This window comes from Aotus nancymaae, unplaced genomic scaffold (genome assembly GCF_030222135.1).
Source record: "Aotus nancymaae isolate 86718 unplaced genomic scaffold, 86718_ANA_hifiasm-v0.15.2.pri h1tg000019l, whole genome shotgun sequence".
Classification (NCBI taxonomy): Eukaryota; Metazoa; Chordata; class Mammalia; order Primates; family Aotidae; genus Aotus; species Aotus nancymaae.
The window spans coordinates 25,925,125-25,952,521 of NW_026988431.1; the positions used below are offsets into that span (position 1 = coordinate 25,925,125).

Consider the following 27,397-nt stretch of genomic DNA (forward strand, 5'->3'; position numbering starts at 1 on the left):
GGTCACCGTGGCTCAGTGACAACTTCTCAATATGGAATGGGCAGCACTGATTTTCAGTGAACAGCTAGAAGTGTCTGCCATAGAGATTATGGTTATTGCTAGGTGGTTTTCGTTGATGAAATTTTATTTCTTTGCGTTCCTTTGATTGGGTCCTGCAGGACACCATTACGAATTATGGGCTCAGGGAAGGTTTTTTTTGATCAAAATATGCTCCTTACTTCCTTGTTTCCTGCCACACTAGTACAAAACTTATTACAGATGACTGTCTTTGTGGGACAAATTCTCCCTGCAACTGTTCCATACCTGCTCTCAGCATTTAAGTGGACTGGAGGCTTAATTGTGTGATCTCTCTCTTTCCTTCAGCAGTATTTAATTCTAAAGATTTTGGGTGTTTTTAATATAATTATTGGATCTCAGGTACATAGAACTGGGTTAATCCTAACCCACAGTTCATTACATACTCATTTATGGGTCCTTGCAAGAAGTTCTATTTATTTGCTTATTGGTTAATAATAAACCATAAACCTCTACTGTATGAAAACTGGAATGTTGATAAGATATCTACAATGAGTTTATCATCAGCCCTTTCCTTCTGCTTTCCACATCCTATGTAACTACTATCCTGGCTCTTACGTTTATTATTATTTCCTTTTTTTTTAAAAAAAGACGATTTTTAAAGAGCAGTTTAAGTATCACAGCAAAATTGAACTGAAGGACAGATTATCCCATATAACCTCTATCACACATAGCCTCCCTGATTATCAATATCCTCTATCAGCATAGGATGTTTGTTACAATTGATGAATCTTCCTATGCTGGCACATCATCATCACCCAAAGTCCATAATTTACATTAGAGTTTACTCTTCATCTTGTCCATTCTATGGGTTTAGACAATTTATAATGACATGTGTCCACCATCGTAGGGTCAGAGTGATTTTACCAACCTAAAGATCCTTTGTGCTGTGCCCTTTTTTTCTTTTTTTAAAAATTTAAATTCCAGGATACATGGCAGAATGTGCAGGCTTGTTACATAGGTAAACGTATGCCATGGTGGTTTGCTGCATCTATCAACCCATCTCCTAGGTGTTAAGCCTAACATGCATTATCTGTTTTCCCTAATGTTCTCCTCCCCAACTCCACCCTCCCTCAACAGGCCCCAATGTGTGCCGTTTCCCTCCCTGTGTCCATGTGTTCTTATTTTTCAGCTCCTACCTTAAGTAAGAACATGAGGTGTTTAGTTACCTGTTCCTACAGTAGTATGTTAAGGATAATGACTTCCAGCTTCATCCACTTCCCTGCAAAGGACATAATCTGATTGCATTTTTTATGGCTGCATAGTATTCCATGGTGTATATGTACACATTCTCTTTATCCAGTGTATCATTGATAGGCATTTGGGTTGGTTCCATGTCTTTGCTATTGTGAAAAGTGCTGCAGCAAGTATATGTGTCCATGTATCTTTATAATAGAATTTTTTATATTCCTTTGGGTATATGCCCAGTCATAAAATTGTTGGGTCAAATGGTATTTCTGGTTGTGGGTTTTTGAGGAATCCAATATCCAGAACCGACAAATAACTTAAACAAATTTACAAGGAAGAAAACATTAAAAAGTGAGCAAAGGATATAAACAGACACTTCTCTAAAGAAGATATTTATGTAGCCAACAAACATTAAAAGCTCAACATCACTGATCATTAGAGAAATGGAAACTGGAACCACAATGAGATACCATCTCACATCAGTCAGAGTGGAGATTATTAAAAGAAACAACAGATGATGATGAGACTGGAGAAACAGGAAGGCTTTTGTACTGTTGGTGGGAATGTAAGTTATTTCAACTATTGTGGAAGATGGCGTGGCAATTCTTCAAATGCCTTTTCTGTCTCCCTTTCTCTAACCCCTAACAACCACTGATCTTTTCACTGTCTCCATACTTTTTTCTTCTCCAGAATGTCATATAGTTGGAATCATATAGTGTGTAACCTTTTCAGATTGGCTTTTTTCACTTAGCAATAAACACTTGTGTTTCCTCCGTGTCTTTTCATGGCTTGATAGTTCATTTTTTAGTGCTGAATACCATTCAAATGTCTGGATGGACCACTGCTTCTTTATCCACTTACCTGCTGGACATCTTGGTTGCCTCCAAGTTTTGGCAATTATTGATAAAGCTGTTAGAAACATCCATGTGCAGGTTTTTGTGTGGAGATAATTTTTCAACTCATTTGGATCTTATGGTTTAGTTTTGCAAGAAACTGCCAATGCGTTTTCCGTAGTGGCTGTGTCATTTTGCATTCTTGTGAGCAATGAATCAGAGTTCATATTGTCCAACCTTCTTGCCAGCATTAGATGTTGTCAGTGTTCTGGGCCTTGGCCACTCTAAGAGGTGTGTAGTGGTACCTTGTTTTAATTTGCATTTTCCTGATGACATATGATATATTCCCTGTGTTTCTATCTTGTGAAAGACATTGTATAAAATTGGTATAATTTCTTAATGTCTGGTAAAACCCACCAGTGAATATACCTAGATTGGATATTTTCTGTTTTGGAAGATTATTATTTATTTAATAGAGATAAACCTGTTCAGGTTGTATATTCTTGTGTGAGTGTTGGCAGCTTTTGTATCTTTTAAGGAATTGGTCTATTTCATCTGAATTATCAAATCTGTGGGCACAGAGTTTTTCATAATATTCCTTGATTAGCCTTTTAATGTCCACAGGATGTGCAGTGATGTCCTGTCTTTCTTTTCTGACATAGTAATTTGTGTCCTCTTTTTTTCTTAGTTTGCCTGGCAAAAGGCTTGTCAATTTTATTGTGTTTGTGTGTGTATATGTGTGTTTGTTTTTGTTTTTCAGAGCACGATCTCTTGATTTTGTTGATTTTTTTTTTTCTATTTCTTTTTAAAATTTTTATTTTCTTTGCTTTGGATTTAATTCACTGCATCACGCAAATTTTGATAAGCTGCATTTGTTTTCATTTTGTTCATCTTTTAATTTCTCTTGTTTTTTTCTCTGACTCACGTTATTTGGAAGTATGTTGTTTGATCACCATGTATTTTGGTATTTTTCCAACTATCTTTTTATTTCTGGTTTAATTCCATTGTCATATGAGAACAGACATTGTATGATTTCTGTTTTTTTAAATTTGTTAATGTATTGTATGGCTCAGAATGTGGTCTATCTTGGTGAATGTTCCATATGAGCTTGAGAAGAATGTATATTCTGCTGTTGTTGGATGAAGTAGTCCGTAGGTATCCATTAATACAGTTGATTGATGGCATTGTTGAGTTCAGCTATGTCCTTACTGATTTTCTGCCTGCTAGATCTGTTTATTTCTGATAGAGGGGTATTGAAGTCTTCAACTGTAAAAGTAGATTCATCTATTTCTCTTGCCTTACGTATTTTGACACTCTGATTTTAGGCACGTACCTGTTAAGAATTACTATGTCTTCTTGGAGAATTGGCTCCTTTGTCATTATGTAATGCTATTCCTTATCCCCAATAACTTTTCTTGCTCTAAAGTTTGATCTGTCTGAAATTAATATAGCCTCTCCAGCTTTATTTTGCTTAGTGTTAACATAGTACATGTTTCTCCATCCGTTCACTCTTAATCTATGTCTGGTGTCTTATTTTTAGTGGGCTTTTGTACAGAACATATAGTGAGATCTTGTTTTTTGATCCACTCTGACAATCTGTCTTTTAATTGGGGCATTTAGGCCATTGACATTCAAATGATTGTTAATATAGTTGCATCAATAGCTACCGTATTTATTGTTTCTATTCGATGCCCTTGCTCTTTGTTCCTGTTTTTATCTTCCACTCTTTGTCTGCCTTTTGTGGTTTTTACTGAGCATTTTATGATTACATTTTCCCTCTCTTCTTAGCATAACAGTTACACTTTCTTTTTATTTAGTGGTTGCCTAGAGTACATAATATACATTTGCAACTAATCCAAGTCTACTTTCAAATAACACTATACTGCTTCATGAGTACTGCAAGTAAGATATAATAATTTTAACTTCTCCCTTCCATGTGTTGTAACATTGCTGTCATTAATTTCACATATACATTCACACACACACATACATATATAATCAAATACTTTGTTGCTATTATTTTTATCTGGTATCTGTTAGATGAATTAAGAATAAGAAAAGTAAAAGGTTGTATTTTACTTTGTTTTCTGATACTTTTTATTTATGAGTTTCTGACATAAGTTTCCTTCTCTCTAAAAAGTTTCTTTTAATATTTCTTGCAAAGCAGGTCTACCACAAGTTCTCTCAATTTTTGTTCAAGAAAATATTTCTTCATGTTTTTGTATGTTTTTGGGTATGCAACATGATACTATGATATATATATATAGTAAAATGATATATATAGGAAAATGATCAGTCAAATATATCAGTATTTCCTTCACTAACACAGTGTCAGGAGTGCCTAAAATCTTAGTAAAACTTGTGACTACAGTAGTATATTATTAACTATAATTCTCATGAACATTAAATCTCCAGACTTATTCATCCTATGTATCTGCAACTTTATATCTTTTCACCTACATCTCTTTATATCCTCTTCCCCCTAGTAATCATCATGTCATTCTCTATTTCTGTGTATTCAACTTTTTAAAAATAGATTCCACATATAAGTAAGATCATAAGATCGTGCAGCTTTTTTCTTTGTTTCTGGCTTGCTTTGTTTAGCATAATGCCCTCCAGGCTCATCCATGTTGTGACAAATGGGAGGATATCCTTTTTTAAGGCTGAATAACAATTCCTCTCTTTCTCTTTCTCCCTCCCTCTGTGTGTGTGTGTGTGTGTGTGTGTGTCAATTTCTTTACCCATTCATCCATGATGAACACATCAGTCATTTTCGTATGTTTGCTATTGTGAACAATGTTACAGTGAACTAGGGAGTGCAGATACCTTCACAAGGTGGTAATTTCATTTCCTTTGGGTATATACCCAGAAGAGGGATGCAGGAATTGCAGAGTCATATGTAGTTGTATTTCTAATTTCTTTAGACACCTCCATGCTGTTTTCCACAGTGGCTGCACCAATCTTCATTCCCACCAACAGTGTACAAGTGTTCCCCTTTCTCCACACCTTCAACATTTGCTGTCTCTCATCTTTTTGATAATAGCTATCCTAACAGGAGTGAGGTGATACCTTATTGTGGTTTTGATTTGCATTTCCCTGATTAGTGATGCTGAGCATGTTTTCATATATCTGTTGGCCATTTACATGTCTTCTTTGGAAAAATTTCTATTCAAGTCTTTTACTCATTTTTTAATCAGGTTTCTTTTTTTCTGCTATTGAGTTGTATGAGTTTTTTTTTATGTTAACTCCTTATTAGATACATGGTTTTCAAATAGTTGCTACCAGCCTGTAAGCTGCCTTTTCATTTTGTTGATTATTTCCTTTGCTGTGCTGAAGCATTTCTGTCTGATGTATGCCCATCGATTTTTTGTTTCTTTATTTTTGCCTTTGCAGCCTGAACTTTTGGTGTGATAACCAAAATCATTAAGGCCAATGTCAAGGGACTTTTCTCCTATATTTTATTCTAGGAGTTTTATCATATCAGGTCTTATATTTAGGTCTTTTGCACATTTTGAGATGATTTTTATGTAAGGTGTAAGATACATGTCCAGTTTCATTCCTTTGCTTGTGGATGTCCCATTTCAGTAGCACTGTTTATTGAAGAGACTATCCTTTCCCTATTGTGTCGTGGTTCTGTCTCTTTAACTTCTGAAGAGTAATTTCCCGGAATTATCTCAAAACCTTAAATATTTCACTCCAACTTTCATGACTTCTGAGAAGTTGGACGTAATTCTCATCATTGCTCCAAGTGAGGGTTTTCCACCTCCTGGCTTCTTTCAGGCTTTCTTCTTTATCTTTGATTTTCTATGGTTTGAAAACATTATGCATAGATGTACATTTTTGGCATTTATCCTGCTTGGTGCTGTCTAAGCTTCCTGTATCTGCAATTTGGTGTATGACCTTAATTTGGGGAAATTCTCTGCCATTTTTTCAAATATTACTTCTGTTTCTTTTTATTTCTCTTTCCCTAGTATTCCCATTATGCACATATTATACCTTTGATATTTGCTAGGCTGGAAATCGTCCCTTTGATTTTTAAAATAGAGTTTTATTGCATTTATACTCCTTTAAAACTATTTTTAGTTGTTTCTAATGCTATAAAAAGGATATTATGCTCTATGTAGTTTTCTGAGATTTGTGTTTTCACTCTTTATATTGCTAAGATTCATTCACATTTTTGTTTTTTGGTTTTTGAGACAGAGTCTCACTCTGTCATCCAGACTAGAGTACAGTGGCATGATCCTGGTTCATTGTAGCCTTGACCTCCCAGGCACAAGTACTTCTCCCATCTCAGCCTTTCAAGAATCTTTTTCTACCCTATCTGGCCAATTTTTAAAATTTCTTATAGAGACAGGGTCTCACTGTGTTGGTCAGGCTGGTCTCGAACTCCTGGGCTCGAGTGATCCTCCCACCTTGGCCTCCGAAAGTGCTGGTGTAAGCCACTGCCCCTGGTCCATTCACAGTTTTGTACCTAGCTGTAGTTAGATACAAAATAGATTGATGTATAATATTTCTTTGTGTGATTATGCTACATTAATTTATTCTTTTTTCTTACTGATAACTTCTTGGGTTGTTTCCGGGTTTATGCCATCACAATCAGTGCTGCTGTGAAAATTCTTGAACATACCTCCTGGCACATATGTGCAAGAGGTTCCTAGGAGTAGAATCGCCAGGTCATAGAGTATGAAAATGTTCCATTTTACAAGATTGTGCCAATTTGTTTCTATAGCGATGGTACCATTTTATACTCCCACCAGCGATATATGTAAAATCCTGTCCATCTATATCCTAACTCTTGATTTTTGTCAGATTTAAAAATTTTTGCCAATTGAATGGATGCAAGATGATATTTTGACATAACCTTGATTTATATTATCCCTCATCACAAATGAGTTTGAATATTTCTTCATATGCTTAGTGCCCATATGTGTTTCACTTTCTATAAAACACCTATTCTTGTTTTTTTGTCCATTTTCTTTTGAGTTATTTATTCCTAGAAATTCTGGGAACATTTACAAATGTGTTTACCAATCTTTTGTCAGTATTGTGACTCTTTTTCCAATATGTAACCTGTCTTTCTACTTTCTTTAAGATAATTTTGGATACAAGTTTCTAATTTTAATGGTTAAATTTATTAATTTGTAAGCACTTTCTTTCTTTTTTTTTTTTTTTGAAAGAGAGAGAGAGAATAGGAAGGAGGAAAAAGGAAGAGATAGAGAGAGAGAGAATGGGGAGGAGGGAAAAGGAAAAGAAAGAGGGAGAGAGAATGGGAGTATTGCTTTCTTGCCCAGGCTAGAATGCAATTTAGTAATGGGTATTGAAAAGCTCTTTTATACTGATAATTATACTTAATGATGTAGTCAGGAAGGAATAAGGGAAGAAGATAACAAACAAACAGCCAACCAATATTTAATTTAAACCTATGAAATGCTATGCGATTACTGAGGAGTGATTCACCTCCAACTATATAGTCACCTTTGGAATAGGTGTGAGGTGGTAATGTATGTTTTGTGTATTTGAAGTGGAGAGTTCTATAAATATTTATTAAGTTTACTTGTTCCGGGTCTGAGTTCAAGTTCTGAATATCCTTGTTAATTTTCTATCTCGTTGATCTATAGAATCGTTAGCTCTTCTTGTTACATTGATCCTTTTGCCATTATGTAATGTCATTCCTCGCCTCTTTTGATCTTTGTTGCTTTAAAGTCTACCTTATCAGAGGCGAGAATTGCATCTCCTGCTTTTTGTTTTTTAGTTTATTTTTACTCTCTGTTTGATTGGTAAATCTTCCTCCTTCTCTCTGAGTCTTTATGTATTGTTGCATGTAAGATGGGCCCGGATGCAGCATACCGATGGGTTTTGGCTTTTTATCAAATTAAAATATATATAGGTTTAATACCGGCATTTGATGCTAGCTGGCTGTTTTGCCCATTAGTTGATGTAAATTTTTTATTGTGTTAAAGTTCTTTGCTTTTTGATATATTTTTGGAAAGGCTGATATTGATTGTTCCTTTATATGTATAGTGCTTCTTTCAGAAGCTCTTGTAAAGCAGGCCTGGTGGTGGTGAACTCTCTAAGTGCTTGTTTGTTCGCAAAAGATTTAATTTTTCCTTCGCTCATAAAGTTTAGTTTGGCTGGATAGGAAATTCTGGGTTGAAAGTTCTTTTCTTTAAGGATGTTAAATATTGGTCCCCACTCTTTTCTGGCTTGTAGGGTTTCTGCTGAGAGATCTGCTGTAAGTCTGATAGGTTTCCCTTTATGGGTAACCTGACCTTTCTTTCTGGCTGCCCTTAGTATTTTCTCCTTCATTTCAACCCTAATAAATCTGGCGATTATGTGCCTTGGGGTTGGTCTTCTTGAAGAATATCTTTGTGGTGTTCTCTGTATTACCTGGAGTTGAATATTACCCTGCCTTGCCAGGTTGGGAAAATTTTCCTGAATGATATCCTGAAGAGTATTTTCCAACTTGGATTCATTCTCTTCATCACATTCAGGTACACCTATCAAACGTAAATTAGGTCTTTTCACATAGTCCCATATTTCCTGGAGACTTTGCTCATTCCTTTTCATCCTTTTTTCTGCATTCTTGTCTTCTCGTTTCATTTCACTGAGCTGGTCCTCGACTTCTGATATCCTTCCTTCTGCTTGATCAATTCGACTGTTTAAACTTGTGCATGCTTCGCGAAGTTCTCGTGTTGTGTTTTTCAGCTCCATCAATTCACTTATATTCTTCTCTAAATTGTCCATTCTCGTTAACAGTTCGTCAAACCTTTTTTCAAGGTTCTTAGTTTCTTTGCATTGGGTTAGAACAAGTTCTTTTAATTCACAGAAGTTTCTTATCACCCACGTTTTGAAACCTGCTTCTGTTATTGGAACACACGTGTAATCTATTAAGCCTTGTTCCATTACTGATGAGGAATTGCAATCCCCTGTAGAGGGAGAGGCATTCTGATTTTGAATATTCTCTACCTTTTTACGCTGGTTTCTTCCCTTCATTATATATTTGTCCGTCTGTCGTCTTTATAATTACCAGCTTTCTAACTGGGTCTCTGACGTCCAACTTGTTGATTCCCTGTGCCGAGATCTGAGCAATCCACTGAGCCGGCCAAAACAGTGGTGTTAAGATTGATGGTGCTTTTCTGCCCGGGAATCTCTGGACTCTGCACCAAGAACTGGCGTGCTAAGGCACCAGCAAAACCACCACGCCGGCCACAAGAGTCGCCCTGGCGACCCGTGGGGCTCCTCCACTGGGAATCTACTGGTCTGTGAGCAACTAATATTCGTCTGAAAGTGTGGCGTCCTCTCGTTCTTTGCGCTTTCACTGGGAGGTACATGCCCGAGCTGCTAATCATCAGCCATCTTGGATCTCTCTCTGTAAGCACTTTCTATATAGTAAAATCTTCCCTACTCCCCATCCAAGGTCAGAAACATATTCCCATTCACATACTTTTTTACTTAATATGTAAAGTTTTGCTTTTTACATTTGAGAACTTAGTTCTGTCATTGACTTTTCTTTTCTTTTTTTGAGACAGAATCTCACTCTGTCACCAAGGCTGGAGTACAGTGGCACAGTCTCAGCTCACTGCAACCTCTGTCTCCCAGGTTCAAACTAAACTATCATGCCTCAGCCTCCCAAGCAGCTGGGACTACAGGTGTGTGCCACCACGCCCAGCTAATTTTTGTACTTTCAGTAGAGACGGGGTTTTACCATGTTGCTCAGGCTGGTCTCAAATTCCTGACCTCAGGTGATCTACCCACCTTGGCCTCCCAAAGTGTTGGGTTTATAGACATGAACCACCATGCCTGGCTTGCCATTGACTTTTGTGTACAAAAATGGTAGTGATCTAATTTCACCTGTTTCCATGTGAATAACCGTTTCCTCCCACTCATCTATCATGACACCTATGTTTGCATGCCTCTGTCCTCTCTGTTCCTTCTCCTTTGGTCACATATTTTCCTTTGGCAAAGTTTTACCATTTTCACTATCAATGTTTTTTGCATATTTTAATGTTTATTTCTTGATATTTGATATGTTGACACTATTTAACTTGACTCTTCCAAAAAGACTGTTAAAATTTCTAGTTGCAGATCATGAATATATGGAAATGCAATCGATTCACATCTTAATGTTATATGAAGATACCTCGAATATTCTTTATTATGTTTAATGATGTGTCTATAGATGTAAACAATCATGTCACTTTGCAAACAACGACAGTTTTATTTTTCAACTTTTAGGTTCAAGAGTACATATGCAGGTTTGCTTTATAGGTAAATTATGTGTCATGGGGGTTTGATAAACACATTATTTCATCACCCAGCTGATCAGCTTGGAACCTGATAGGTAGCTTGTTGATCCTCAGCCTCTTTCCTCCCTCTACCCTCAGATGGGGGGCCTCAATTGTTTTTTTCTTTGTGTCCATAGGTACTCAGTGTTTAGCTCCTGTTTATAAGTGAGAACATGCAGTATTTGCTTTTCTCTTCCTGTGTTAGTTCACTTGGGATAATGGCCTCCAGCTCCATCCAAGTTGCTGCAAAAGACATGATCTTGTTCTTTTTTATGGCTGCATAGTACTACGTCATATATATCACATTTTCTTTATCTAGTCTACTGTTAATGAGCATTCAGGTTGATTCCATGTCTATACTATTGTGAATAGTTCTACAGTAAATATACATATGCATGTGTCTTTATTGTAGAACCATGTATATTCCTTTGGATATACACCCAATAATGAGATGGCTAGGTCAAATGGTAATTCTGCTTTGAGTTCTTTGAGAAACTGCCAAATTGCTTTCCACAATGGTTGAACTAATTTATAGTCCCACCAGCAGTTGATAAGTGTTCCTTTGTCTTTGCAACCTCACCAGCATTATTTTTTTACCTTTTAATAATAGCCATTCTGACTGACATAACATGATAGATTGTGGTTTTTATTTGTATTTTTCTAATGATTAGTAGTGTTAAGCATTTTTTTCACATGCCTCTTGGCTACATGTATGTCTTCGGAAAAGTGTCTGTTCGTGTCCTTTTTCCACATTTTAATGGGTTTTCCTTTCTTTCTTTTCTTTTTTTTTTTTTGGCTTGTTGATTTAAGTTCCTTATAGATTCTGGATATTACACCTTTATCAGACGCATAGTTTGAAAATATTTTCTCCCATTCTATATATTGTCTGTTAACTCTGGTGATAGTGTTTTTGTTTTTGTTTTTTTCTGAACAGAAGCTCTTTAGTTTAATTGGGTCTCATTTGTCAATTTTTGGTTTTGTTGCAGTTGCTTTTCATGTCTTTGTCATGAAATCTTCACCAGGTCTTATGTCCAGAATAGTAATTCCTAGGTTATCTTCCAGGGTTTTTATATTTCCGGGTTTTACATTTAAGTTTTTAAAATCCATCTTCAGTTGATTTTTGTATATTGTGTAAGGAAGTGGTCCAGTTTTAATCTTCTGCATATGGCTAATCAAGTTATTCCAGTACCATTTATTTAACAGGGAGTCTTTCCCCATTGCTTGTTTTTGTCAGTTTTGTCAAAGATCAGATGGTTGTGGGTGTGTGGTCTTATTTCTGGGCTCTACTCTGTTCCATTGGTCTGTGTGTCTGCTTTTGTACTAGTACCATGCTGTTTTGGTTACTGTGGCTTTGTAGTATAGTTTGAAGTCAGGTAATATGAGGCTTCCAGCTTTGCTTAGGATTGCCTTGGCTATTTGGGCTTTTTTTTGGTTCCATGTAAATTTTAAAATAGTTTCTTCTTCTTGTTCTCTGAAGAATATCATTGATAGTTTGATAGCAATACCATTGAATATATTTCCATTTGTTTGTATCATCTGATTTCTTTGAACAGTGTTTCATAATTCTCATTGGGGAGATCTTTCACCTCCCTGATTTGATGGTATTTTATTCTTTTTGTGGCTAATGTGAATGGAATCATTTTCTTGATTTGGCTCTCAGCTTGGATGCTGTTGGTAAATAGGAATGCTACTGATTCTTGTACATTGATTTTGTATCCTAAAACTTTGCTGAAGTTGTTTATCAGATCAAGAAGCTTTTGGGCAGACACTATGGAATTTTCTAGGTATAGAATCTTATCATCTGCAAATAGGGATAACTCAACTTCCTCTTATTTGAATGTTTTTTATTTCTTTCTCTTGTCTGGTCTTGTCTGGCCTGGACTGCCAGTATATGTTGAATTGAAGTTGTGTGTGTGGGTGTATCTCTTTCAAGTTTTGGTATCAGGGTGATGCTGGCCTCAGAGAATGAGTTAGGGAGGAGTCCCTCCACCTCAGTTTTTAGAAATAGTTTCAGTAGAAATAGTATCAGCTCTTCTTTATACATCTGGTAGAATTTGGTCCTGTGCATTTCTTGATTGTTAGGCTTTTTATTATTGATTCGATTTCAGAACTTGTTATTAATCTGTTCAGGGATTCAACTTCTTCCTGGTTCACTCTTGGGAAGATTGTATGTGTCCAGGACTTATCTATTTCTTCTAGATTTTCTAGTTTGCCTGCATAGAGGTGTTCATAGTAATCTGAGTTTTTTGTATTTCTCTGGGGTTAGTGGCATTGCCCCCTTTGTCATTTCTAGTTGTGTTTGTTTGGATCTTCTCTTTTTTTTCTGTGTTAGTCTAGCTAACAACTTGTATTAATTTTTTTCAAAGAACCAACACTGAATTTGTTGATCTTTTTGGTTTTGTTTTGTTTTTTTTTCATCTCCATTTCTTTCAGTTCAGCTCTGATTTTGGCTGCTGCTTCTGCTAGCTTTGGATTCAGTTTGCTCTTGGTTGTCTAGTTCCTCTAGTTGTGATAATAGGTTGTTAATTTGAGATTTTTGTAAGTTTTTTATGTGGGTGCTTAGTGCTATAAACTTCCCTCTTAACATTGCTTTAGCTGTATCCCAGAGATTCTGGTATGTTGTATCTTTGTTCTCATTAGTTTCAAAGATCTTCGTAATTTCTGTCTTAATTTCATTATTTACCCAAAAGTCATTCAGAAGCAGGTTGTTAATTTCCATGTAATTGTTTTGGTTTTGAGTGCAGTATTGATTTCTATTTTTATTGCACCATGGTATGAGAGTGTGGTTGTTGTAATTTCAGTTTTTTAAGTTTTTCTGAGGATTATTTTATGTCTGATTTGTCGATTTTAGAGTATATGCGATGTGGCAATGAAAAGAATATATAGTCTATTGCTTTTGGGTGGAGAGTTCAATATATGTCTATTAGGTCCATTTGGTCAAGTGTCTAGTTCAAGTCCTGAATATCTCTGTTTTCTGCCTCAGTGATCTGTCTAATATTGGCAGTGGGGTATTGAAGTCTCTTACTATTATTGTGTGTTTATCTAAATCTCTTCTTAGGCCTCTGGGAACTTGCTTTGTGAATCTGAGTGCTCCTGTGTTGGGTGCATACATATTTAGGATAGTTAGATGTTCTTGTTGATTTGAACCCATTACTATTATGTAATGTCTTTCTTTATCTTTTTTGTCTTTGTTGGTTTAAAGTCTGTTTTGTCTAAAATTAGAATAGCAAGACTTGCTTTTTTCTCATTTCTGTTTGCTTGCTAGATCTTTCTCCATGCCTTAGCTTTGAGCCTATGGGTGTCATTCCATGTGAGCTAGGTCTCTTGAAGACAGCATATGGTTGGGTCTTGCTTCTTAATCCAACTTGCCACTCTGTGCCTTTTAATTGGGGACATTTAGCCTGTTTACAGTCAAGATTGGTATTCATGTGTGCAAATTTCATCCTGTCATTATGTTGTTAACCTAACCCTGGTTATTACACAGATTTGTTTGTGTGGTTGCTGGTGTCACTGGCTTATGTACCTCAGTGTGTTTTTGTGGTAGCCAGTAATGGTCTTTCCTTTCTCTATTTAGTACTCATTTAAGGACCTCTCATAAGGCAGGTCTGGTAATAATGAATTCCCTTAGCGCTTGCTTGTCTGAAAAGATTCTTATTTCTTCTTTAGGAAGATTAATTTGGCTGAATATGAAATTCTTATTAGGAAATTCTTTAAGAATGCTGAATAATACAGGCCCACAATCTCTTCTGGTTTGTAGGGTTTCTGCTGAAAAGTTTGCTGTTAGCCTGATGAGGTTCCCTTTGTACACAACCTGCCCCTTTTTACTAGCTGCCTTTAACATTTTTTTCTTTCATTTTGACCTTGAAGGATCTGATGACTTATGTGTCTTGGGGATGGCCATTTTGTGTAGTATTTCACAGGGGTTCTCTACATTTTCAGAATTTGAACGTTGGCCTCTCTAGCCAGGTTAGGGAAACTTTCATGGATAATAACCCGAAAAATACTTTCCAAGTTGTTTGCTTTCTCTCTCTCTCTCTTTCAGGAATGCCAGTGAGTCCAAATACAAGTACAGAGTACAGGTATAAAGTGCAGGTACAAAGACCAAATAGACTTGGTCTCTGTACATAATTCCATATTTCTCTAGGGTTTTGTTCTTTGTTTATTTTCTTCTTTGTTTTTTCTTATTTTTGTCTGACTGGGTTATTTTGGAGAACTGGTCTTTGAGCTCTGAGATTCTTTCTTCGGCATGGTTGATTCTGCTGTTAATACTTGGAATTGTATTCTGAAATTCCTAAAGTGAATTTTTCAGCTCTGTCAGATCAGTCTGGTTCTTTTTTAAAATGACCATTTTGTCTTTAATCTCCTGTATCATTTTATTTTATTACTTAGGATCCTTGGATTGGATTTTGACTCTCTCCTGAATCTTAATGATCTTCATTCATATTCATATTCTGGATTTTTTTTTTTCTGCCGTTTCAGCCATTTCAGTCTGGCTAAGAACCATTTCTGAGGAACTGGTGTGGTCATTTGGAGGTAAGAAGACACTCTGGCTTTTTGAGTTGCTGGGGTTCTTGCACTGGTTCTTTCTCATCTTTATCGGCTGATGTACTTCGAGTCTTTGAAGTTGCTGTCCTTTGAATGGGTGTCGCAGTAGGTTGTTTGTTTGTTTGTTTGCTTGCTTGCCTTCATCTTCTTTGATATCCTTGGGAGTTTGACTGCGGTACAAAAATGGTTCTATTGACTGGCTTTATTTCTGGAAGATTCTAGGGGGCCAAGCCTCAGCTTAGCACTCCTGGACTGTGTGCTCTAACTGTGGATCTGTTATCATGCCCCTGACATTGTGTTCTCTGGCCCCTCGAGGTTAGGAACCTCCTGTGCTGAAGGGGCCAAGATGTCCCTTTCCTGCTGGCCACAACACTGATGGGTGGTGCCAGCCAAAGTGCTTTGTTGGATGTGGCAGCAAGATCTGTGCTCTTTTGCATGTGACAGCAGCAGCAATAATAGTGCATTGGAGTGCACATTTCTTGACTGATATGGGGGTGCCAGCTCCTGTGCAGGTATTCATGATAGTGGTAACACAAGATGGGGCGGGGCTGCTGGCATTCACGTGTGCTTTCACAGTGACAACGGTGTCAATGTGGGGGTGGGATGCTGAGTGGTGCGGACATGCCTCTATGCGGGCATTCATGACAGTGGTCGTGCTGGGAGGTGGAGGTACTAGTATTTTTGTGCATGTTCACACTGGCAGTGGTGTCAGCCTGGGAATGGGGTGCTGGTGGCCTCTGTGTGCATATTCACATTGGGTAGCAGTGCAGGGCCACTGGTCTCTCTGTGTGTATTCATGCAGGTAGCAATGGCAACAGGAGGCGGGGCCACTGGTCTCTATGCACTCATTCATGCTGGCAGGGGAGGTGTGATGGAGGGATCACAGGGTGTACTCACACTGGCAGCAGTGACACCAGTAGGTGCACACATGCACCTGTGGAAAAGAGGAGGTGAGGTCTGTTCATGTGCATGCATGTTGGCAAAGTGATGCAGGGGGTGGCCATGGGTGAGTGTGTGCTGGCAAAGCAGTGTGGGGAAGCTGCAGTGGGTAAAGGGAGCATGTCATTGGGCTAGTGTGTATTGGCAATACACACTGCTCTGCTGGAGCTCTCCAAGGGTCAGGCACAGTCAGCCAGCATAGGAGCTATGATGTCGGCCCCTGAGAGGTACCCCAGTTGAGGTATTCCAGTCGGGCAGCCAGGCTGGTGCCCCAGAAGAGACCAGCAGACAGGGCAGCACTCACGTCGGACTGGCCCCATCTCATGGACAATGTTGCCCTGCTCTGTTCAGGTGCAACAGTTCCCCTAAGGCAGGGTGAGCCTTGGTGGGTGGGCGTCCTTGGTCACCCTCCACTGCAGACGTTCCCACACCAAACTCTTTGGGCTCTGCATAGGTTGGAGTCCTGCCCCTACCACCTTTCTAATCAGCTTTCTCTGCCATTTCTAGTGTCCATGGGGGTTTTGGGGTCTCATGTTTCCAGGATTCCAGAAGTCTGTGATGAGAGCAAGTTGCTCCTCACCTGTTGAACTCACCCCTTCCCCAGGAGTCATTGGGTGCCAGGAACAAGTCCTGGTCCATGGTAGCCCTATGCAGGGCTCCTTCTGTGTCCTCCCTCTGTCCATTCTCAGTGCCTTTGCTCTGAAGATCTGCTCAGAGTGTGTCAGTTTCCCCAATGTCCCAGTCCCTTGCTAGCAAGATGATCCTCCTGGCTGTGGCTAGTCTACCATCTTGCCCCCGATCTTGTTCTTTTTTCAATCCTTGTGGCTTTAAATTCATTAGCACCTAGGAATGAGAGGGTGTCACCTTTTCCTTTTCCTAATTTTAAAGATAATACTTTTAATATTTCCCCATTAGGCTATGTATTCCAGATTTTTTAAATATCTCTTCTGTTAAGTTAAGTAAGCTTCTAATTTGCTAAGTTTTTCTTTAAAATCATGAACATCCATGTATTTCTGATAAACTCAACTTGATAGTAATATATTAACTGTTTTGTTATAAGTTTAAGGGATACGAATGCATCTTTTTTCTTAAGTGGATATACTGTGTAGTGGTAAAATCTGGGCTTTTAGTGTGACCATCACCTGAGTAGTGTACATTGTACCCATTAAGCAAGTTCTCATCCCTCACTCCCCTGCAACCCTCCCACCCTTCTCAATCTTCAGGGACTATTATTCCACACTCTGTGTAGGTGTACACTCTATTTAGCTCCTACTTACAAGTGAGAACATATGGTGGTTAGTTTTCTGATTCTGAGTTGTTTCACTTAAGATAATGGCCTACAGTTCCAACCATGTTGCTGCAAAAGCCGTGATTTTTATATACTGTGGGAGTTAATTTGTTATTGCTTTGTTTAGGATTTTTACATATTTATCTTCATGAGTTAAATGGGCCTTTAATTTTCCTTTCTCGTATGGTCCTTGCTTGATTTGTATATCAGGATTATACTGGCCCCATATAAATAGGATGGCTAATAATCTTTTCTACTCTTTGAAATACTTTATAAAAGCTTCAGATCATCTGTTTCTTGAAAGTTGTGTAGGACTTGTCAATAAAACTGTCTAGGCCTGGTGTTTACTTTCTGTGAATATTTTTAACTACAATTTCTTTAAAATACTTATCTTTAGTTATATCTCCTTTTTCATTTATACAATTATCGATTTGCATTTTCTCTTTTTATTATTGATAAGTCTATTCTGAGATTTGTCTTTTCAAATATTTTCTTTTTGAGTTTTTTGATTTCTGTTTTAATTTTTAGTATTATCTATTTCTCTTAGATTTATTCTTTTTTTTCCCCTAATTTCTGTGTTGGATACATAATTTCTAGTGGATTATTTGCACTATTAAAATTTTAGTGCCCTGATGTTCATGTAGTTGGGTGAGTCCTGAAGGAGTCCAACAAGTTTTGGCCCAGAAAGGATCAGTGCTGAAGACATGATCCCTCCCTTGCTGCTGCCAGCCCCTTTGCCAGAGGACCAGCCATGAGTGGTCATCTGAGGGGCAGTTTTCTCCGGGGGATAGTTTCAAAACAGGTGCTCAGTGTTCAAATGTGCTCTTGGCTTAATTATTCATATTTTTCTTTATTTTACTTGTATCTGCTAGATCAGAAACTGTTAAGGTGTGGAACTGCTTGGACTGAGAGAGACTGTAACCCCCTATGCTTCAGGTTAGGAACGTAGGTGGCGATGTCCAAGGTCACACAACAGTTTAGGAATGGAGTGGATCCAGGCCATCATAGCCTGTGAGCTTTTCACACAGCCAAAGACCTCCTCTACACAGAAGAGTATTCATTTTATAAAGTGGCAAGTTCACCTGCATGGCCCTGTTCTAATGAGATTAACATACAAAGCTCCTTTTTGTAATTCCAGAAAATGCAGTTGGGGAAAGTAAAAACTGTGCAACTTGCTTTTGTTTTGTTTTTCTTACCAGCATTTATTCAATATTTGTCTGTGTCTACTGGGGGCCAAGGATTTATCCTGTCGCGTTTCAACATGAACTTAAGGCTCACTCTGAATATTTTTCTTTCTACTTTTTGACTTCTGAGTAGAATGGCTTGCAGAAAGGAAATAATGAAGACATCAGGGGTTAAATAAGTGAACAACCATTTATCTTTAACATGGTGGGAAAGGCCCAATGTTATTTCTTGCAGTAAAACAATGATAATCTTGTTTTTGAAGTAAAATAAAATCAGTACTTACCAATGATGTATCCTGCACACCTTATTTTAAAGAAAGAAATATTAATCTTAATTTTGCTAAAGACTTTTGTTTCCCTTAGGGGCTCTTAATACTTTTTTTCAGAGATATGACTTGGATTACGAATTGGTTTGTATGGAGCAGAAGTCTCTCTGAGACTCCTGGTGCTTAATAGCCTGGGAGGTGTTGTACAAGTTCTAAACATTCTGGGTTTGAAGCCAACTCTTGGGTGGCTGTATTGCTTTTGCAGCTATAGTTTAAATTAAAAACATTCTAGTTACAGAGATCTAGAATTTTAAAAAAGACCTTTATAGCACATAAAGAGAAGGTGTTAGCCTCAGCTTACTTGATTCAGAATGAATTGAATGCAAAAAAATTCAGATTAAAGAGACATGTACCTTTGAGAGTCTTTATAATGAGAGGCAATTAATCTCACTGTTATATTAAGATAGAGCTTACTACGAATTTAAATTTTATGTTGATTAAATAAACATCTCCTTCATTCTCCCCTCATATGTCTTCGGGTGATCAGTTATTTTTATAATTTAAGTATGAAAATCCTGGTCATAACTGGTGGTAGAATAACATACAGATTGCAGGCACTTCATCTGTGTTTTGATGCAGTATAAACGAGCCCATTCTCCTTGCCTGCCAAGCATGACCTTGGAGGTCTGGTCCTACCACTTGACTTGTCATACACCACCCACCCTGTGCACACACAAAGTCAGACACATGGTACCTCAAGAACATTTCACTGGGCTTCAATATTGTATAGCCTTATAGCACACTAGACTTTGGATTCCACTGAAAGAATGCAAGAAAATTGTTCCACAAGATGCTAATCCAGAGAAGTTAACTTTTGAGTAAATACTAGGGGCGTTGACTGACATCTGCATATGGAAATTTCCAGATGCTGCATGCTGCTTTGGGACTATTGCAGTCTTCCCTAATCCTCGCTTCTCTGTCCAGATGTTCATCCTTCACTTAATACTGTTTTCTTCCCATTGTGACTGCTTGCAAAATTTTGACATTGGTCCTGTGGACTCTTCCCAAAGCATTTCTCTCTGATAACTCCGAAAGACTGCAATAATTTATAAAGGTCATAATATAAACAGAAAAGAAGAAAATAGTATAAAACTCTGGGTTTGAAAAGCAGAAATAAAAAGGTATGAAAACAAGTACCAAAATCTCTTAATACTTAGAAAAAAGATGTAGAATGAAGAAACTAGAAGACACTTTGTGTTCACAACATTGAGTTTATTCTACAGGGTAACTGAGTTTTAAAGGTTTTGGAGTCAGACAGATGTGGGTTCTAGTCTAACTTGTGTCTCACTTTACCAGTGTGTCCTTGCATCAGTTACTTCCCCTTAAAAATCTGTTTCCTTATCTGCAAGATAAGAACAATAGTAGTAGTAATACCTGCTGTTAGAGTTGTTACCAATATCAAACAGGAGAATAAATGTAAAGCTGTTAGCACAGGGCCGGGCTCATAGTGAAAGTTCAACAGACGGTAGAATGTATTATTTGTTGTTACATTAATAAAAATTGTACAGATTGTGTGACTTGGTCTTCACTTGGGGCAATCCACTTTGAGACTTAGTTTCTCTAAAATGAAAAGGTTTGTACTAAACATTACCTCCTAACAACTTTTTCTAACTCACTGATTACAACTTGAATAGAACTGATAATTTTATATACAGCCTGAAAACTTTACATTATCTAGACTTGTGAAGGACTGGAAGAGAGTCTCAAGTTGCAGAATATCAGAAGGACAATGGCGTAGGTGAGGAAACGGGGATGGAATTTCTGATGACAAATGTCCCTTTTCTGAAGAGTCTGAATATTAGAAACTTGGAGCCTTCCTGGCATAGGGTGAGATAAACATATATAGTGTTGCAAGTACATTTTTGGGTAGCAATTAAGCAGGACATGGAGGTACTAGTTTATTAATGGATCAATTCATTTTTTGTTCAGTGAATAAAAGAGTGAATAAATGAGCTCAACCTGCTTCATTATTTTCTTTCTTTATATATATATAGATTATATATATATATATAATTGCATTTTAGGTTTTGGGGTACATGTGAAGAACATGCAGGATTGTTGCATAGGTACATACATGGCAATGGTTTGCTGCCTTCCCCATCACCTATATCTGGCATTTCTCCCCATGTTATCCCTCCCCAACTCCCCACATCCAGCTGTCCCTCCCCTAGTTCCCCCTGACAGACCCCAGTGTGCGATGCTACCCTCCCTGTGTCCATGTGTTCTCATTGTTCAACACCCGCCTATGAGTGAGAACATGCGGTGTTTGATTTTGTGTTCTTGTGTCAGTTTGCTGAGAATGATGGTTTCCAGGTTCATCCATGCCCCTACAAAGGACATGAACTCCTCGTTTTTATGGCTGCATAGTATTCCACAGTGTATATGTGCCACATTTTCCCTGTCCAGTCTATCATCGATGGGCATTTGGGTTGGTTCCAAGTCTTTGCTGTTGTAAACAGTGCTGCAATGAACATTCGTGTGCATGTGTCCTTATAATAGGACGATTTATAATCCTTGGGATATTATTTATTTTCAATACATTTAATATTTCAAGGTGGCTGAAAATGCTTTAGGCCAAAATGAAATAGGAAAATCCTTGCTTCATGCAGTTCTAGGAAGTTGGACATAAAATGGTGTAAGCTGAGCTCCTCATTCTGAGGAGCAAGATACTATATGGAATATGGAAAATCACTGCTTGTTCTGTTATGTCTTCTCTTGAATTAAGGATAAAGGAAAACAGCTACATTTTCAATTAGGGAGGAAAAGGAAAAATCCATGGACTTCTGATCACATCTAAAATTAGTCTTCAAAGATAAAGCACACCTACATGTTCATGATGGCGAGATTACAAAATAGGTCTCAAGGTGTCTCCCAGCGGTGAACTCTGAATCGTCTTAGCAATGAATAGATAGAGGATGACACTAGGGTACAGGAGAATAAGTACTTATGTCTGGGGACCAAGAAAAATGCTTAAGACTTTGTAAATTTCGATGCATTGTTTTCTCTAGGCACTTCACATATTAGAAGGTCAGTGAACCTCAGAAATCCCTCATCCCCTGTTGCACCCAATTTATTATTTAATTTTGCATGCTCTTGTATGTGAGTATTCCCAAATACACACAATCTTATATGTTTATATTTTTGCCTTTTCAGATTTCAAGTTGAAGATTTTTTTTGTCATTATATGAAAATGCTGCTAATTTTGTTCCTCATGATAATTTGTTTCCATGTTTCTGTGAACCAAGATTCTGGTAAGGAAAAACTGAAAAGAATTCTTAATTTTGATTACAGAAAATAGATAATACATGAGTTTGACCTATTTAAAAGTTAGGAGTTTTTTATCACTTTGTTTTGATTTTGATGGTACTGAGAGTAAGGGTGGTAGGTCAAATTCTTTGTGAGGTCACTCTGTGTTTCTTTGAAGATCATTTGTTTCTGGATCTTATTCCTTGTTAATAATAGAAAGATATGAGAGCTGTCATCTTGTCCTGCTTCAACCCCTTTTAGGTATTCTGGGGGGTTGCATGAAAATTCTGTTAGTATTAGGCTCAGGCCTGGAAAACTTGGAATGTCTCATCCTAATTCATTTGTGTCAAAGGGTTATCTTAAGTGTCCAGATTTGCTCCAAATTTAACTATTCAGCTGCTCATTATGAAGAAAGTGCTTTTTCCCTGGAAAGAAAGCTTCGTAGTACTGTCTTTTGTCTGTTGGGAATCTCTGTTCTGTGGACTTAAGATACCGGCCCACCCCCACTTCACCACTTCATAAATAATTGGTTCTTGTACCAGTCAGCTCATGTTCAAAGCAACTTACACTGGCTTTTACAGCTTCCTCAAGGACACTGACCTTGGAAGCAAGTTTTCTAAAGACATAAACTTGACTTTGCCCTGCAAATGTCTTCCTTTGATGTCTCACTAGGCCTTGAGCTTCTTAAGTAGAAGCCATGTTTTTTCCTCCAATGTTTGATGGTTCAGGCATAGTGATGGACCTTATCAGAACCTGAGTCCATCTTATGTGCCAGTCATCTGCATTTCCTTTCTCCACAAAAGATGTAGGACTTCATTCATGAATAGAAAGTCACTGGTGGTTACAAATCAAGCCACCCACGGCAGGGCTCCCCTGGCAGTGTTCACAGCGTTTCAGGCTTCTTTCGGAGGGTGTTGATACACCCTCACTTATTTCTTCCCCTGAGATGCTGCTGGCTGTATAATCATGAAAAGAATCTCAGAGTGGTTAGATTTGGGTTATTTAAAAGACAAGAAATTATTTTATCTACTATGCCTCGATCAGATGGCTGTAAAGAGAATGAAATAACAAATAGGGATGCCAAAGCTGGTTTCCCAGCCACTAGAGAAAGGAAAAGATTGAAGTTATTCAAATTTGATTAGAACTTATCTAGTAACCATTTTAGATAATTGGAATCTCAGAGTGAGGAGGTAACTTAGATATTTTCTAGTTGAATCTACTTATTTTAAAGAAGAAGAAACTAAGGCCTAAGTATATTGAATGTCTTGACAAAGCTCACAGAGTTAGCTGAAGGCAAAGTCAGGGCGTCCATTATTTGTTCAATTGCACTGTATTTTCTTAAACATACACGACATATTTACTTCCCTCCCTGCCCAAGACAAGAAATGGATCTTATGCTAAGATAGAGCTCTGAGTTCAAACCAGCAGACCACTAGTAAACAACAGTTAGTGTTTGAATCCAATGATTCTCTATCATGTAAAAATAGAGTACCAGATAACTAGTGTTGAATCTAATATTGAATGAAGTTTAACTTTTAAAGCAAAGTATTACATTCCTATATAAAACTTACATTTTTAATGAAAACCAAAACTAGAATCCCTTTTCTAGCCAGAGATACATTGGTGCCATCACATTTTGTACATGTAAGGCTAAAATTTGCCAGTTGTGATACAATGCTCATTCATGATATTCATCAAAAGTACTAACATATTTAACCTTGAAATAGATTGGCATTTCCATATTTTTATGATTTATAGATTTTTTAAAACTTAATTTGACTGTTTGGAATATAAAACTTAAATATTTTTAAATTAATCAGATCAGTTGTTGTGTTGCTTAAATGAGAAAGGCCATCTTTGAGATTTTACCATTAAAGTGAATTTGATACAGTTTGAGTTTCAATTAATCTTTTTATCCTGTTGATATAAGTTGAAGTCAAATTCCAAAAGCCAAAAAAAGTCCAAGAGGAAATTATCCACAAAGGTATAAAACCCGCAATTTTTTCTGTTTGTTTTTTTTTTCCAGTCACTTGTTAATCACTACCTATTTCTGATTAACCAATTCCTTACAAAAGTTATGCTTAATTTTGTGATCAGTTCAAATGAGAGTTTGCATAAAAACATCAGCCCAAGATGCAACTATTTCTTTTTCTTGAGAGAATTTTCATTTGCAAGCTATTTTCAGTTTACTGGGAAGGTATTTTAAAAATAAATTTAAAGAAAGTACTTTCCTCCCATAGAGTTGGCATTAAATATGGCAGTAAATTTTTAAGGTTTTGGTTTGCTCATATGTTTGTGGTTTTGCAGGCCCCAAGTATGCAGATGTTGTGTTTCTGGTGGACAGCTCTGATTACCTGGGATCTAAGTCCTTCCTGTTTGTGAAACTGTTCATCACCAAAATGATCAACAGTCTCCCCATAGAGGCTGACAAATACCGTGTGGCCCTGGCCCAGTACAGCGACAAGCTTCACAGTGAATTCCACCTGAGCACCTTCAAAGGCAGGAACCCCATGCTGAACCACCTCAAGAAGAACTTTCAGTTCATTGGTGGGTCCCTGCAGATGGGAAAGGCTCTTCAGGAGGCTCACAGGACCTATTTCTCTGCACCCACAAATGGGAGAGACAGGAAACAGTTTCCCCCAATTTTGGTGGTCCTGGCTTCGGCGGAGTCTGAGGATGATGTGGAAGAGGCTTCAAAGGCCCTGCAGAAAGATGGGGTGAAAATTATCTCTGTGGGAGTGCAGGAAGCTTCTGAGGAAAACCTGAAGGCCATGGCCACATCCCATTTCCATTTCAACCTTCGGACAGTCAGAGACCTCAGCATGTTTTCCCAAAACATGACAAAGATCATCAAGGATGTAACAAAGTACAAGGAGGGAGCAGTTGATGACATCCCTGTAGAAGGTGGGCTGAGGATGCATGTATAGGAACGATGATAAAACACTTTTGAAAATCTAAAATGTGGAGAGGATCGAAATTCTGTGAACATTCCTATTCCCCCAAATGGGCACATTTTCAGATGTTACGTATCCATATGTTTAAGAGAGTCCAGTGATTATGACTATTTTCAATTCAGTGAACCCCACAAGCCTTGGTTTCTCACATTTCACTTATCCATGTTGCGTGACATTCACAGACTTCTTAAAATTTAGGGATGCTTTCTCCCTGCCACCCGGCTGATCTCTGAGCTATTTCCCTGGGCTTTAGTTGCTATGTAGTTTTAGTATTGATTCATTTAAAAGGTAAATTTGCTTCTAAAGAAATTCTTGAATCTTGAAACCATATAATATAATCCTAGAATGTTAGACCTAGAAGCAACTTTGCGAAATACAAATCTCCCCCTTTTATTTTTTTTTTTTCACAAATAGGAACTTGTATATCTCCTTAGAAGTGATGAACCTTGGCTGTATGCAGTGGCTCACACCTGTAATCCCAACACTTTGGGAGGCCAGTGTGGGCGGACTACGAGGTCAGGAGTTCAAGATCAGCCTGGCCAACCTAGCGAATCCCATCTCTACTAAAAATGAGCTGGGCATGGTGGTAGGTGCCTGTAGTCTCAGCTGCTTGGAAGGCTGAGGCAGGAGAATCGCTTGAACCAGGGAGTCAGAGCTTACAGTGAGCCAAGATTGCACCACTGCACTCCAGCCTGGATGGCACAGTGAAACTCTGTCTCGGGAAAAAAAGAAAAAAAAAAGTGATATGTCTTGGGCCAGGTTGCAATTTAAAGTAGAGCTAGTAGGCCAGGTCTCCCAATTCCCAGCCATGCAGTTTCAGCTCCAGACTGCCTCACTCCCTGCTGCCCTGTTCTGAATTAGTTTTCCCTGTGCTCTGCTCTGTGGCCAAACTGTCCTCTTGTACTACTGTAGTAACAAGAATGGCCAGGAGTTTGTGATCATCATTCAAGAGAGGGGCAGGGATAGGCAGTAAAAAACAACGTGTTCAACGTGTACATGTCCAAATATGTAATATAGGAAATTCACATTATTCCTGTTTAAATCAGTTTGAAGGAGCTGATATATATAATTACCTGTGGGTAATAGAGAATGCTTTTCTTGGAGTCATCTATGAAACTCTAGGTCCTTATTACTAGCATCTTTCCCAAATAAAAGAACTGAAAGTGCAGTTGCTGTTTCATTCCTATCCCTTAGGAATATTTGGACTGTAACTGCTGACTACAGTGTTGATGATACTTAAGTGATTTTAATACGATAGCAATGACTATGGTTCACTGAGTGAACTTTATATACCAGGCCTATGCTAAGAATATTATCTCATTAAATCCCTGTAACAACTCTATGAGATTAATATTATCTTCCTTTTACAGATGAGAAAATTGAAGCTGGGAGTTTAGCTAAGATATAGTATTTGAACCCAGGTCTCTCTAATCTCAACTTCATAATTATTTGTCTACCTTCTTCTCTAAGTGCATAACTGAGCTCTGCTGTATGTTCATCATGCCTTCTAATGCTGAGCAAAATGCTGAACCACCAGCTAAAATTGTGCTTGTTTATTTCTTGCCCACACAGTTTGCCAAGGCCCTTCTGTGGCTGACGTTGTGTTCCTGTTAGATGTGTCAGTCAATGGAAGCGAGGAGAACTTTGACTTCCTTAAAGAATTCTTGGAAGAAAGTGTATCTGCTCTTGACATAAAGGAAAATTGCATGAGGGTAGGCCTTGTGGCCTATAGCAATGAGACAAAAGTGATAAATTCACTGAGCATGGGCATAAATAAGTCAGAGATTCTCCAGCATATACAGAACCTCTCTCCCCAAACTGGGAAGGCCTACACTGGAGCTGCCATCAAAAAGCTCAGGAAGGAAGTCTTTAGTGCACGGAATGGCAGTCGGAAAAATCAGGGGGTGCCCCAGATTGCCGTGCTGGTGACCCACCGAGCTTCGGAAGACAATGTGACAAAAGCAGCTGTTAACCTCCGACGGGAGGGTGTGGCCATCTTCACCCTGGGCATAGAGGGGGCCAGCGACACCCAGTTGGAAAAGATAGCATCCCATCCTGCTGAACAGTATGTCTCCAAACTGAAGACCTTCGCCGACCTGGCTGCTCACAACCAGACATTTCTGAAGAAGTTGCGGAACCAAATAACACACACAGTCTCTGTCTTTTCAGAGCGGACCGAAACGCTCAAATCTGGTAAGGTCTGCTGCTGAAAGAAGGGTTGCTAGAATTCTTTTTTTTTCCTTGTCTCTCAGATATTCTGTATACAGAGGGGATTGGCCAGGTAGGATGTGGGTGGGAAGGATAAGTTCCTAATTTTTTACTCTAGCTTGATCATACGAAGCCTAACTTGGGGACAATAGAAGTCATTGAGGTACTGGCATGGGGAGAAGAGATTTCCCCTTTTAGTTCCTCTTTTGTTCTGTTTAAATTAGATTTGTTACTCATCCACACCCAGAATACCTTCCTTTTGCTATTTTCCTATCTTCTTTTATCTCTCTCTTGTCTCTCATGTTCCCCTGCTCTTCCCTTTATTT

The 27,397-nt window shown here is 38.1% G+C and overlaps 1 protein-coding gene across 1 annotated transcript in view; it reads left to right on the forward strand.

The window, feature by feature from the left end:
- Positions 1-21,831: 21,831 nt before the first annotated feature.
- Positions 21,832-27,397, forward strand: part of COL6A6 (collagen type VI alpha 6 chain) — a 109,903-nt gene continuing 104,337 nt past the window's right edge. The window contains exons 1-3 of the mRNA XM_064378681.1: positions 21,832-21,914; positions 24,217-24,813; positions 26,436-27,056. Coding sequence (XP_064234751.1) covers positions 21,848-21,914; positions 24,217-24,813; positions 26,436-27,056 — 1,285 coding nt within the window. The 5' untranslated portion in view covers positions 21,832-21,847. The remainder of the gene's footprint in view (positions 21,915-24,216; positions 24,814-26,435; positions 27,057-27,397) is intronic.